At 46.0% G+C, this 14,942-nt stretch overlaps 1 protein-coding gene across 1 annotated transcript in view; it reads left to right on the top strand.

Annotated features, from left to right (window-relative positions):
* Positions 1 to 14,942, top strand: part of GMPR (guanosine monophosphate reductase) — a 47,000-nt gene that overhangs the window by 18,303 nt on the left and 13,755 nt on the right. The window contains exons 7-8 of the mRNA XM_040546430.1: positions 3,767 to 3,809; positions 10,031 to 10,190. Coding sequence (XP_040402364.1) covers positions 3,767 to 3,809; positions 10,031 to 10,190 — 203 coding nt within the window. The remainder of the gene's footprint in view (positions 1 to 3,766; positions 3,810 to 10,030; positions 10,191 to 14,942) is intronic.

The raw sequence follows: 14,942 nt of genomic DNA on the forward strand, positions 1-14,942 counted from the left end.
GGACTGCACGGTCATTGCCACAACTCTGGCAAGGGTTTTACAAAAGAGAGGTACCCTCCTGAGGGAAGACACCAAACGGGAGCAAATTAAGTGTGTAACTGGGGCTAGAGGCAACAAGCGAACATGGCATCCCTGTCTTGCTACTGCCATTATGTAGATTCAGGAAGGGGCACACCCTGTCTGAGCCAAAAGAGACCTCTACAGGCAGAGTACTACCACAGCCATCTACATCAATTAGGCAGGAGGAAATATGTCCAACTATTCTTGTTGTGTTTTTTTATTATTATATTAATATTGAAGTGTCAGGAACAATGTGCAGGGCTCAAAGCCTACCAGCTGTCCTTCATGTGGATTATAGCTGATGGTGTGGTATGTGTTAGTCTCCAAGAGGGCACCCCAAGGGTGCTTTCTTGCATTTCCTTCTGTCATGTCCACTACCTTCATCAAATTGCTCCTCTTTAATGTTAGGTATGAAGAAAAGTCCCGCTCACAAAATGAGACAGCCACAGTGCTGAGCACAGTATGAGCACCACAAGGAACACAGCGCACTTGAAGCCCATTCTCCATCAGCTCTGCTGGGATGGCAGCACAAACTGGGATTTTAAACATGTTTGTACTACTGAAGTGATCATGTATGCTTTTTGGAGCTGATAGGTTGACAAAGAAGGTGACAATTTTAGGCAAACATGATAGTCTGAGTGCCTACAGTCACACAGAGAAGGGGGAGGTGAAATCGTACGAGTTACTTTCCTCATGCTAAATTATCTTTAAGACTCAAAGCTCTCCTCAGAAACGAATCTTTCATGGCTCACTGAAAAAGGAGAGGAAACCCTGCCTAAGATGCAGGCACTGTTTCTGTCCTGTGCTATTTGTCTGGGAGCCAATAGTCTCATTTTTTGTTCTCACTAATTCATTGGCTTTGAGAAAGTGCAGCAGTGAGTTACAGGCCATTAAACTGGAAACCTCCTACAGAAACGCCCTACTTGGGATAAAGTTTCTGTTTCTTGTAGGTCAGAGAACTGCTCTGCTGGACAGAGAGTCTGGACAGTCACATATTCCAGTAAGCCAGCAATGTGGAGAATGGAAAGCAGCCTTGCATGTGTTCCCTCTCGTCTGGCCACCGTTTGATAGGGATCCCAATTTCCCCTTCACCCTGCCTGGATGATGGGTCATCAGCAGTAAGGGAAAAGGATGACTAAGGGGTTCTTCACCCAGCTACTGCCATACCATCTCTTCTTCCACGCAGAACATTTTCCATACAGAAATACACCCAGCATGTGTAGTTCAGAATAAAGCAGCATATGTATTGTTTCTAGTGCTGTATATACCACGTACTTTATATATCATCTGCATAATAAATAGCTGTCTGCTGATTTCTGCAGTAACAGCTAATTATACTGTTTATAATAAAGGTTGTTTGAAACATACATGTCATTTATAAACTTATTATATATAGTTGCATATTATATTTAACCAGTTCATACTTTTTTTTCATCCTCTATTTTTCCTCAGGGTAAATTTTGGTGTTGTAAAATGGTCTGTCTGTTCTGAGAACAAGAGTGGGGAAAACAACATAATTTTAGCCATGTTAAAATAATTCTGTTGACTGAAAAGCTGTTTTCCCCTCTCCTTCAGGTCAGCACCCTGTTGTCTCAGAAGCATGCCCTGTATAGGTCCCATGGAAACCCTTTCCAGTAGGCCCACTTTAGAGTAATGCCAGTTTTCCTGAATTCACATGGGGATTTGAGGTAGAGGCTGAGCTTGCAACAAGCCCCATGACTGTAGCCCAGCAGTCCTACGGGTCATTTTGAGTCCAGACCCAGGCCCCCGCTGGACCTGGCTGAACTGCAAGGAGAACTTTCCCAGACTGAATACAGCAGAAGCAGGCTCTTATTTTCTAAAGATTTTTCACATGTAATCAAGTGTTTTAATGCATATAGCTTTATTACATAGCATCTTCTGGCATAACTGCTTAGTATGTCCCTTTTTTGTTTCTGTTTCTGTGGAACACTGTCATTTAATGCTTTTATGAAGAAAGTGGAGATGTTACAGATGAAGAATCTCATCATTAGTTACTTTTATCTTAAATGGTAACACCTGAGCTTTTGGTAAAGTTTCTTAATCTGCCCAGATTCTGTTATTTAGTGATATTCTAAGTGAGTTTTTGGAAGCCGGTGATTAAGGATAACACAGCGAGACAACCTATCCTAGTGAAAGCATGAAGCCTCCATCACTGCCACTACTGGGTTAATTATAAAAAGTCAGACACTGAGCCACCCGACAAGAACAGACAGAAACCCATCTACCAGGGAGCATTTGTAGCCTGCCTGTCTCAGTCAGACAGTAAGAGTCAGGCAAATTTCTGACACTGTTCTTTGAAGATTATTAGACCCCTCTTTCTACCTCTGCTGTTCCTCCCCTGACACATGCACACACACGCTCGCACCCTCCTCCAGGTTCTGACAGACTTGTCAGAGGGAGGGAATTGCACAAGCAGAGCCCTTAACAGGAGAGAGAGAGATTCAGCTGTCAGCCCAGCACTCATTCCTGGAGCTGACAGCAAGTGTCTAGCTCAACAAAAAGCATAATGTGCTAGAGGTTATCAGCAAATGAAATAAAAGCCTTTAAACCTCTATTAGGCACTGTTTCCAGTGGGATGCCCTTTGAAAAGCCACTCATTTTCAGATCCACCTGCTCAGTTTGTGTCTGAATCCTTTTCTGTGCACAGAGGGGTTCTAACACTCAGTCCCACTGCCAGCTACCCATGAAAGTTGGCTCTAAAATGGCTGATGGTGGGGGGTGCTGGCTGTGCACAGCCACAGGTCATACACAGGCATGTATTTCTGCCAACAGGGAGGTGAAACAACGTGAAGCAACCATACAGTCTGGGGAGCAGATTCAAAAGCAGGAAGCCTGTCAGCAGTCTGCAAAGGACCCTGATCTTCAAAGAAATGAGGAGTTCTCTTGTTGCAGTGACTGTGTAGGGCAGAAGGATCTTTCATCTGATCCTCAGACCTTTACAAAAACCTAAAGAGCCATAGCACATGAGCTCTTCTGTGTGCCTTCCTTTTTTTACAGCCCTATCACACATACCTAACTTCCCTCCCCTCAACCAAAACACCCTCATCAGCCACATTGCTCTGCACTGAAACTGAAACACGTAGTTATAAAATACTGAAGATCTCCAAGTGCTGTGCTGTTGTTTCTTTACCAAACCCGTAGCAAACAGTGAGAAGTATGATGAGAGATTAATTTTCACTTACCAAAGATTAGATTACCCAATTTGCTTAAAGATTATCAGATCAAAATCCAACATAGCTGATGGTATATTTCCTCACTCCTCCTACTGTGACCTTTTAATGTATTGTAAACTGCTGAGAAAGTTATTTTAAATGTCTGGTGGTTTATGGTAGGGGTTTGTGGTACCTCTGCATCACACATCCTTTCGTTAAAATGGCAGGGAATGATTCAGATCATAACAGAGGGTTTTTTTTGTTTTCCAGTTTCTGGGATTTAGGAAATGTTTATCAGGAATTTGCATTGCTGCTGTTCCAGTGGTATTATCAGTAGACTACACAAGTAGAGTAAATGATCTTAAAGGAGGAAAGCGGTAGAAAGGGTAATATGAATTCCCTAAAAACTCAGCTAAAACGATGTGTACCGATGATGAAGTTAGCTCGACATGCTGTTCCTGAGGAGGGGCCATTTAGCTGGAGGTCACGGAGTGCCAATGCTCACTGGGTCCCTTCTTCTTTTCTTTATGCAGGATGGAGGATGCAGCTGCCCAGGAGATGTCGCCAAAGCGTTTGGTAAGGACAATGTTTAGGGCCACCGGTTATACCCTGCGTGACTCCAGCACAGTCAGCAGCGACGCAGGAGTCAATTTGACCCTGAATGTGTGTGTAATCAGCAATAGGTTACATTTGTCCCTGTGGGTGACTGCAGTGAAATTAATACACCAGACATGAATTTGCTCTTTGGACTAGACAGTCCAAATTCTGCAGAGCAAAAGCATACAGTGGTCGAAGTCCTATTTAGAAACTATCTGCCAGGTGTGCATAAGATACAGCCACTGGGACAGGAATACAAAGAAAACTGATAAGGATTTCTTCTGAGTAGGGTTCAAAGCAGATTGTAACACTGCCAAATCTGCCTGACCTGAGCCTGGATGAATGAAGAGATGGTGGAATGTGTGTTGGACAGAAGAACAAAAGAAGAAGGCAGACCAGATTCCCAGAGATGTTCTTGGGATCAGCTATCCACTTGAAGAGATGAGATTTTATTTATACTGTATCTCTTAGAGCCAAGCAGATGTCTAAAACATCCAAGTTAATAATTAACAGTCTTCGCTCTCATGCCAGTAGCTTCAGTAAATTGCACCAGCTTTTGCTGATAGAACAGAGAATTTAATCTGTATTTTCTGTTGGGTATGAAAGTTACATCAGTGTGGGGGTCAATGTCACGATTGTCACTTAGCCATAACATTGTTTCTGCTCTTCATGTGAACAAGGGAATAAATGCATCCTGGGCTGACAGGACACTTAAAGATACTCTGCCAAAATATCAGACCCTCTGGAGATGTCACAGCAGGGTAGTGCCCAGAATACAGTAGGACAGCACAGTCTCTCATTGAGATTTCAGGGCAGTACAATACAAGGCAGAGCACATTACGATACAGAATTCTGCTCAGCAAGAAGCTTTGCAAGCATGGGAAGGAGGGTCAGGCCTAAACTGAGATTACAAACCTGCCAAGAAAAAAAAATCGAGCCTCCTGGAAATCTTGAAGCTGAAATCTGTCACAAAGTTTGCTGACAGCTCCTGGTTTTAGACAGGCCAAATGACAAGGAAGATGTAACTAGGGGATTTTAAGTACTACCCATGAGTGAATGCTACCGACAAGGAATTGGCTCTGCCGCAGGATTTCACAGGACCCTTGTATTACCCAGTGGGTGATGTGACATAGGGATCGATACTTTCAGCTGGGCGATTCTGACGTAACTGAACAGCAGCATCCATCCTCTGACAACAAGACTGTGTGAAAAAAGCACTCAGCCTCTCTTCAGCTCATGCCAGCCCACTCTGACATCCTGCTGCCTGCAGCGAGGGCTGTGTTCGGTCTGGCTTCCTCTGGCTCCTCAGCTCATCGTGGTTCATGCTGGTGTCACCAGGACGTCGTGAACCAGCACTGCATTCACACTGCATTCCAAGCTGCCTGCACAGAAACCTGGCCCTGGAAAAGGTCTGTCTTCAACAAGAGCATTCCCAGGAGTCAGAACAACAGGAAGCAACTTCAAAGTCTTGTAGATGTTTTCCTTTGTAATGTTTATAGCAAGTCCGAAGGGTCCCTTTAATCTCTTTGGGCTGAACAGAGGCTTGCTTGAAACCCGTTTAAGGACAGATTCTGGCCTTGCTGTTTGCCAGGTGGTGCTGGGATTCACAGCGGTATGTTTGAATGATACCACAGATTGTCCCTGGCAGAGGAAGAGCGTTAGAAACTTAAGATAGTACAGGCAGTAGTTGTACTCTCACAGTAGGCCAGACAAATCAGTCTGACCTGTGTGCCACAGGTACAGGATTGGAACTGGTGGAGATAACCCCGAGGCTTACCTTAGCTGGTTATGTGTAACTGAGGCAGCCACTCTATGGATATCCGAATAGCTGGAGCCAGGTGGGCTTTTATTAAAGGTGGATGGCAAAATAAGCATCTGGGGATGGAGGCCTGAGTGAAGGATGGACAAGAGACCCAAAGAGGGCTTTTGGTTAACCATCTTACGGATTATGCCATCTCTTCTTGGTGGATCATTGTAAAGTCCATGGAAGGGCCTTTGAGGTGCTCATTATAAAGCAGTGGCAAGGCAGCCATTTGGACTGTGAAAAGTGTGAGAAAATCCTAGATGTGAAGAGTAGCATTGAAAAATGGCTTAAGGTGTGACTGGGGGAGGCAAGACCATGAGAAAAGGGGATGGGTGGAGTGGACTGAGTGCAACCAAAGAGTTGTGAAAAAACATGAAGATGCTGAGAAGCTCTACAAGCTTGTAGATCTACTGGTGGCAGGAATCAAAGGTAGATTGAGCATTTTGACAGAGGAAACAAGGCAGAAGCCAAAAAGGCAAGGAGCAGAGAAACTGAAGTTAGGGAACAAAAATGCGTGGAGTTACAGATGCTTCAGGAAAGTGGATTTGGGAAACTGAAGATGACACTGCTATCTGGGTATTGGAGATGGTAATGGAAAAGATGTAGGTTGGTCAGGGAAAAAAGAGGTGTTCTGAAAGCTTGAAAGAACCTTGTGTTGACCTCTAGGATGGCTCGCATAGCTGCACCCTTGGAAAGGCTGATAACATGAACGCATTTCTCAGAATGCCCCAGGAGGCACTACTGTCTCCATTCTTAAAGACGGGAAGTCAAAGCACAGAAATGCTAAATTCAGTCGCCTGAGGTCACATATCTTTTTGTGACACAGCCAGGAACAGAATGTGCTTTTTGAATCCTGCGCCAGCATCTTAAACATACTATCGCTGTTCCTTTCAGCAGCGGTGAGAAGGGATATAGCAGCAGAGAATGAAAAGGGAGGAAAAATCAGATGGCAAAGTCAGCTGGGAAGAAACTGGTTCCAAAATATACCTGACAGATCATGCTGGCTTTTTTCCCTGATTTTGAAAGCTGTGTCTGTACACCTGCTGTTGCAAAGGCTCAGTGCCTCAGCTGGAGCACAGGTGAATGTTTTTTCCAGGGCCAGCTGTAGTCCAGGCACTGTTATGCTGTATCTGCCTGAGGGCTGGCCAAGCTACAGATCTAGGCTGATTCCACGTGAATTTGTGCAGAGCTAATCTGGTTATCAGTAACTTGTATTATCAGGCATGCAGAAGACATCTGAGGGACTCCATCAAGTTCCAGCAGGATTGTGTGAGTGATGCAAGACTGGGCTGGCTTCAGCACACCTCTTCTCTGATGGCATGAAAGAGAAGGCTCTGTGAGATTTGAATGAGCAAAATCACCCCAGGTACAGCATAGGGCTCAATGGGGGTATCCTCCCCAGGCAGAGCTCTGGCCTGCATTTGTAGTAATGTGTCTTTTCTTGGAAGGACTTGCTGAATTATATCGCAGTTTGAAAGAGTTACTTAAGTTGGGAGAGTTTCAATCCTGTAATTCAAACATGTTTGCTTTCCTCCCAAAATACACAGTCAAAAGAAGAATAATAGGTGATACTTAGGTGGGCGAGAAGCAGAATTCTGTGATCCTGAAGTGTAGATTTCATTTGTCTTTTTGGCACTGATAATGTGGAGGCTGTGAGACCCACAATCAGAGATAGAAATAGAAATTGCTAATTTGCTAAGCTACTATCCATTATATTTGAGACGTTGTGGCAGTCCAGTGAAGTTTACAGTGACTGGAAAAGGGGAAATATAACCTCTGTTTTTAAAAAAAGGAACCTGGGAAACTACAGGCCAGTCAGTCTCACCTCTGTGCTTGGCAAGGTCATGGAGCAGATCCTCCTGGAAACTATGCAAAGGCAGAGGGAGAACAGAGGGGTGACTGGTGACAGCCAACAGGGTGTCACTAAGGGCAAGTTGTGCCTGACAAATTTGGCAGCCTTTTATGATGGGGTTGCAGCATTGGTGGATAAGGGAAGAGCAACTGACATCATCTGCCTGGACTTGTGCAAAGCATTTGGCACTGTCCCCCATGATATCCTTGTCTCTAAATTAGAGAGACATGGATTTGATGGATGGACCACTTGGTGGGTAAGGAATTGGCTGGATGGTTGCACTCAAAGAGTTGCAGTCAGTGGCTTGATGTCCAAGTGGAAACTGGTGACATGTGGTGTTCCTCAGGGGTGTGTACTGGGACCAGTATTATTTAACATCTTTGTTGGCAATGTGGACAGTGAGATTGAGTGCATCCTCAGCAAATTTGCAAACAACACCAAGCTGCACGGTGTGATTGACATGCTGGAGGGAAGGGATGCTGTCCAGAGGGATCTGGACAGGCTTGAGAGGTGGGCCTGTGCGAACCTCATGAAGTTCAACAAGGCCAAGTGCAAGGTCATGCATATGGGCTGGGGCAATCCCAAGCACAAATACAGGCTGGGCGGAGAATGGATTGAGAGCAGCCCTGGGGAGAACCTGGGGGTGTTGCCTGATGTGAAGCTCAACATGAGCAGACAACATGCCCTTGCAGCCCAGAAAGCCAAGCGTATCCTGTGCTGCATCAAAAGCAGAGTGGCCAGCAGGGCGAGGGAGGTGATTCTCCCCCTCTGCTGTGCTCTCGTGAGACCTGACCTGGATTGCTGTGTTCAGCTCTGGGGCCCACAGCACAAGGACATGGACCTGTTAGAGCAGGTCCAGCGGAGAGACGTGAGGATGGTCAGAGGGCTGCAGCACCTCTCCTATGAAAACAGGCTGAGGGAGTTGGGGTTGTTCAGCCTGGAGAAGAGAAGGCCCTGGGGAGACCTTCTAGCAGCCTTCCAGTACCTAAAGGGGGCCTACAGGAAAGCTGGAGAGGGACTCTTTGTCAGGGAGGGTAGTGATAGGACAAGGGGTAATGGCTTTGAACTAAAAGAGGTTAGGTTTAGATTAGATATTAGGAGGAAATTCTGTACTCAGAGGGTGGTGAGGCACTGGCACAGGTTGCCCAGAGAAGTTGTGGATGCCCCATCCCTGGAGGTGTTCAAGGCCAGGCTGGATGGGGCTTTGGGCAACCTGGTCTGGTGGGAGGTGTCCCTACCCGTGGCAGGGGGGATGGAACTGGATGGTCTTTGAGGCCCCTTCCAACCCAAACCATTCTGTGGTTCTGTGAAATGGGGATCAGGGGATCGTATTGGCAAGGTAGAGTCTGTGTCCTTCGGCAGGCCTTTGACTTGTTTAAAAGCCCTCTCTGAAACCTTGATCCCAAGTCTATCCCTTCTTCATCACGTTGTTTTCCTCCATCCTTGAAGGAGACACCAACCTGATTTACCAGAGTACTTATTTTTTTTTGAATGTGGAGCAAGAGTGTGCCAGGTAACAACAGGAGCTGCCCACCAATAACTGAGAATGTCTTAAAGGGTGGGCATTCCCTTTGGTTTTGGCAAGTTAATAGTACTATCAGGCAGGAACTAAACCGAGGCTTTAAAACAGCCATCTGCAACAAGAGAACTCAGGCAGGACAACGGAAGGGGTGCCTGCCTATAAATACTGCTTGTGATGTGCTCAGCACTTTTGCATAAGCCTCATTTTAATATCCCTTTACAATCCCTTTACCATTCCTTTCTAACAACAACGAGGCAAAGGGAGGTGAGGTCAGTGGAGCAGCTGGGTGCCCCACTCCCAGGCAGTGCTGCTAGGTCTGCTCTTTGGAGAAAGGGAGGAGGGAGGGAACTGGCTTTATAAATGAAAGCACACTCCACAGCTGTTGTGTGTTCTACAACCAAAATAGTCCCAAATTCAGGTTTGTGTACGGAGCTTTTGAACGGATGGCAGAGGCTGTGTAGATTTGATAGTGATCTCACTTTCCAGATCTCAAGGTCCGGTGATACTGTTTGGATAGTGGCAGAGATCAGACCAAATCCTAAATGCCAGACTTGCCGAGCCTGGGATCTCCCCAGAGTTTGGACGTGTTCATAACGGGGTGGGGTTAGTTCAGGCTCATCTGCTTTCTATGAAGGGAGGTTTATATCCATGTTCTTTTGCCAGTTCTGGGAAGAAGCTGAGTGGAGGCCTGTTCTCACACGTGAAAGAAGCAGAGGGTCTGGGCAGCAAAATACTTTGTTTCAGGGATGGGTCACCTCCCGCTCCTAAGAGTAAAAGCCAAAGTTTTCCAAGCAAGGCTAGATATGCCAAAATGTCACAGGAGCTGCTGCTTCTTTCCATTTAAAGTGTCAGAGAAGTAGAATTTGCTGTGTTCCAATTCTTCAGTTTGCTGCGTGCGATACAGGAGAGGACTGTCTGTACCAAAGTGCTCAGGGCTGGCTATTGTTTTTGGAGGCCACTGTGTTCTTGCTTTGTCTTTCACCCTCTTTCCATTCCCTTACATGTCACTCTGCTGATCACAGGAGCCGGTGCCGATTTTGTCATGCTTGGAGGAATGTTTGCAGGCCATGACCAGTGTGCTGGAGAGATTATGGAAAAGAATGGCAAGAAAGTAAAACTCTTCTACGGGATGAGCTCTGATACAGCCATGAAGAAGCATGCAGGAGGGGTTGCCGAATACAGGTAGGAGTTCCTGTAGCAATTGCAATCATGTAACTTCTGGAGGTGAATTCTGCCACAGACATCAGTTGGAAACAGGCCCGTGCCTCTCTTCTTGTTTAGGAAGAAGCCATTAGTAACGCTTCTGGCAGCAAACTGGGGTAGGGATGACATCAAGGGGGAGACAGGGAGAAGGGGCTGGGGTGGCTAGCCGAGAGCAACCACGTTCACTCAGTTGCAGCCAGTGCAGTGTGCTCTGACGCTGGGAAGCCATTAGTCACTATTCTGACCTTCGGGCCTCTACAGATGTGTCTGAATTACACATGGGAACATGGCATGCCAAGCTGTGGTTTGTGGCCCTCTGCTTATCCAGATTGTGTGTCCTGTTGATGTGTAGGTTCCCAGCTGGCCCACATGCTCCCTTCTGTTTGCAAAAAGTGGGTTCCTGGTGAATGGGTGAAGCTGAGCTGGGGTTTGTCCTACACAGTATGGAATGGAGCAACAGCTGTAACACTAACAAAGGGCCAGGACCATCAAAGCACTCTCAGTCACAGGCAGCAGCCTCAGGACTAACACCTGGGTTTGTTGGGCAGTCTTCTTAGGCAGCAGAATCCAGCTGTACACATTTCTCACCCCTTTGGGGTAACAGAGCACCAGAGTAGCCCATTACCCATCTGCCAGAAGCACACACCATGTGGGAGCTTGGATTGTGAGAGAAGATCCACAGAGAGAATGCTTGGGGAACGCGAGAAAGACAGGCTTTGCAAAGGAATCTTGTCTATTGCTACTTCGCTCCTGAAATTGGTGAGAATTTTGACGTTCTGAAAAAGCAGTTGACTCGGAAAAACCTCTGATGTTTTTTCTCTTACCAGTGGCAGGTAAGGACACTGCCCTTAGACAACATTGTTCTTGCATACTTTGAGAGTGTTTGCTGTCTTACGTGATATGCTGATTGAAGGGATCTCTTTTAAATCTTCTTCTCTGCTGGAGTAGATTTAGGCTCTGGTCCCATCTGATAACGTGCTGTTTGTAAGGGTCTCGGAGCCAGTGACTTTTCCTACTGTTCCAGACATTGAAGATTGATGGCTTTTATTGGCCTTGTCTGCTACAAGTGCTCTGTCAGGTGTTTTTCTCTGATTTGTCCAGCTGCTACCAGGGGCAGGAGTGAAATACAAAGTACTTTAATTTGAGGAGAACATCTATATCCTGGCAGATTCTCAAGCCAAGGTTTTTCTGCATCTGACAGGACAAGAAGGGGATAGGGACACCTTTACCATCTGCCTGAGGAGGACCTATGTGTCCTTCTTGAGCAAAGTGTGTACCCTTTCTAAATTATCTCATAATTTAAAAGTGGCAGCTGCCAGCTACACAGAGGTACTGGTAACCTTTTATCTGGGTTATGATAACTCACTGTCCTTAGCTCCTCTGTGCTTGCATCAGCTGGAGTGGGAAAGTCCTGATGCTGTTCAGGCATGTGGCTAATGGCAGCTGCCTGAGAGAGTAGGAAGAAGCCCAAACGTGCTGCATGGATCTCAGTGCAGCATAGGCACGTAGTGCCTGGCCACCACAGAGCTGCTGGAAGTCGTAGGAAGAGTTTGGGAAATCTTGCTGACAAAAGACAAGGGCAGCTATTAAATTCTGCTCTACCTAGTTACGCGTGCACGTAATCTGGAAAGAGGTATCCCCAGCAGGAGAATTAACTGAAACTGGTCCCCCTTAGAAATGAGAAAAGGTGCAAGTATTATGTCTTGTAAGATTAAAGGATGTACAGAATAAGTCTATATTTGGCTTAGACTAGGTACTTTCAGATCCTTACGGGCAGTACTACACACGTTCTGCTTGATCCATAGCCATATTTTGCTTTGCATTCTGGTATTACACAGTCTCCTGGGGATTGAGTTCTGAAACCTCAGCAACAAGGGACCAGAAGTACAGTCTGAAATTTTCAGTCCCTTTTGAGATGCTGCTTTTTTGTGCCACCACTAGGTAACACAGCAGAAATTCCCCAGTCTTCTCCTGGCTACAGGAGCTCCAAGCATCGAGTCTGTCAGCTTTGGCTGTTAACTGTGAAGGAGCTGATCCTCACCTTGTTCCAGTTGCAGCCACAACTCAGAGCTGGCTGTCCTCACCAGCCTTGGTCTTGGTCTTGCTCAGCCTGCCCCAGCACGATGAATGTCACTGTAGTTTAAAAATAGTATCTGTTGGTTAACAAGCACTGTATATGCACCGGGCATGGAGGGAATGATCAGGAAGAGGGCAAAGCTTCTCTTTCAATTACTCTTGCAAGAAAAACGTAGAGAAAGTGAAATCACTTGCTAGTTTAGCTCACGGCAAACTTGAACCAAAGGGTTCTAACTCAGCATTTTAAATGCTGGGTACCTCAAACCTGTCCAATCAGTAGGGCTTCTTTATGCGTGTTTAAAAAGCCCAGCTGAGGTGAGATCAATGTGCTCGGCCCCCTGCAGAATGGGACTGCTTGTCACTGAACTTCATCTTCGCAGAATTACACATTTTTGCTGGAGAACCTGAACCTCCAGCAAACAGTGAAATTAAAATTGACAGGTAAAGTGAGATAGCTGCAGCAGGAAATAAAGTCACGAGAGTAATTTTTGTTGTAATGAATATGTCAAATTGAGCCCATTTAATTTTGTATGAAATATGTGGATCCTGTTTCATTACTTATATGCCATTTATATATTGGTTTATTTTTACATTTTTACCTCCTTCCATGAGGAACACGGATCAGAGCTGGAAATTTCTGAAAGGCAATTATTAAGATTCTTTTTTGGAAGAAAAAAAAAACTAAGGCAGGCAGGGACAGAGACTGCAGTATTGTTCAGTTAAAGCCAATTTGCTTTTGTTAACCCTTCTGAGATTTCACAGGTTTTGTGTGAACACTGCAGCCCTACTGTGGTCACTCAGCAATTCACAGCTGCTACTGAGCTGGTTTTGGCACTTTACACTAACTGCGAGTGGAATTTGGGCCACAGAGACAGAATAGCATCAGCATGTGGCTGCTACTTGCTGTCTTTTTCTGTATCCCAAATGATAGCCTGAAAAAGCTGCCCCCGATTCCTGCCATTTCTTAAATGCGCCGCTCATAAGGTTGCCTCATGCCAGGGCAGGCTGGCCCCTTTACCCCGACCCACATTTTGCCAGGCTGACAGAGCACCATCATATGCACTTCACCCCATGTGCCCCGCAAGGATTCCCACCCACATTGCTCATCCCTCCATGCCAGCAGCATGTTTGAACCGGCTGGGAGTTATGGGACACATCATGGATTAAATCCATTCAAAACGTCTAAAGAAAATCCCTTTCCCTTTCTGTTCACCGTGTTCAGTGGCTAGCAAGGTGCACAGAGTCTCTGCTGAGAGCATCTGAGCACACAGTTCCCAGTTGTTGGGAGTCCCACTTGCTCCTCCTTCGCCTTTCTTTTCTGAGAAAGGGTTAGTTTCAGGTCATAACTCAGGGACAGATGTCAGAGCTGCAAATCCCTCAGCATTTCCTGCTGACTTGCTTACGCAGCTCTCTGCCAAGTGTGCCAGCATCCGTGACACCCCTTCTAATCCTTGTGCAGCCTGCCTGCAGACGTTCGGTGCTGGCAAAACAGTCTTGGCTTGGGGAGCTTTTACTTAGTTTAACTTATTGCCAACTAACACAAACGTCTAAACCAACACCGACTCACTGGAGTTTAGGCACGGGAAGGAGTGGCTCACACTGTTTTCAGAGCCAGGGGGAACCATCCGTGATCATGGCCTTCTCCCACACAGGTCCCCCTGGCAGCCCCTCTTACCCAAACTACCATTTACGCCCAGTGCATCACCCGTGTGTGTAACAGTTGGATGCTCATGTGTAAATTAACTGGCTGCTCATGCATATACTAATTAGGTGCTTGGGCCTAAAGTATTTGGGCATGCATGCATGAACTAGTTGCATGTTTATGCAAAAATTAATTGCCCTTTCATGCATAAATTAATTGGGTGCTCATGCATGAATTTATTCAGTGCTCACGTACAAACTAACTTGGTGCTCATGTGAGGCTGCAGTAAGCCCTGCAATTTATGGCCAATCCATTGCACCCCTCACCTCTGCAAAGCACATCGTGAAGAACGCCACGAATGTGAATCCATTATGAACTCTTTCAGCATCATCACAATCTTAATATACATCAGTTGTAAACTTCCTCCGTGTGCACCAGACAGCAGGGATTAGTACTGTAACAGTACTCTTACTAAAATGTCACCCTGTCCTGGAATCGTGTTGCAGGGGCTAGCGTCACGGTTTGGGTACGTACCCGTCACAGACTCCACCCCTGACCAGGCTACGGAGCTGAACATTGCGACACGGGGTGCGTGCACTTACTCAGATTCCACCTGCTGCCCTGCAGGGCCAGGGACCAGGACTCCTCTGCACTGTTACCTTTACAAACTCCACCCCCTGCCCCTGCAGGCTGGAGTATTAGGGTTAACATGAACACAGCCTGAATATATACTCATCACAAACTTCACTCGTCATCCCTGTGGACAAGATTAGAGGTTAATACTGTACCAATCTGAGTGCATACTTACTACGGATTTCACACTTTGTTCTTGCAAAACACATAACCAAGAAAGAAACAACAGTTTGAATATATCTCCTTTCACAAACCCTATGGACTAGGTTACCAGGATTAACATCGTAATGATCTGAATGCTTGCTATGAATTTTACACCTTGCTCTTTCAAAATGAATAACCAGGAATGCAACAGCAATTCAAGTTACCCACTATGCTTG

Source organism: Cygnus olor, chromosome 2, assembly GCF_009769625.2.
Source record: "Cygnus olor isolate bCygOlo1 chromosome 2, bCygOlo1.pri.v2, whole genome shotgun sequence".
In the NCBI taxonomy this organism is placed as follows: domain Eukaryota; kingdom Metazoa; phylum Chordata; class Aves; order Anseriformes; family Anatidae; genus Cygnus; species Cygnus olor.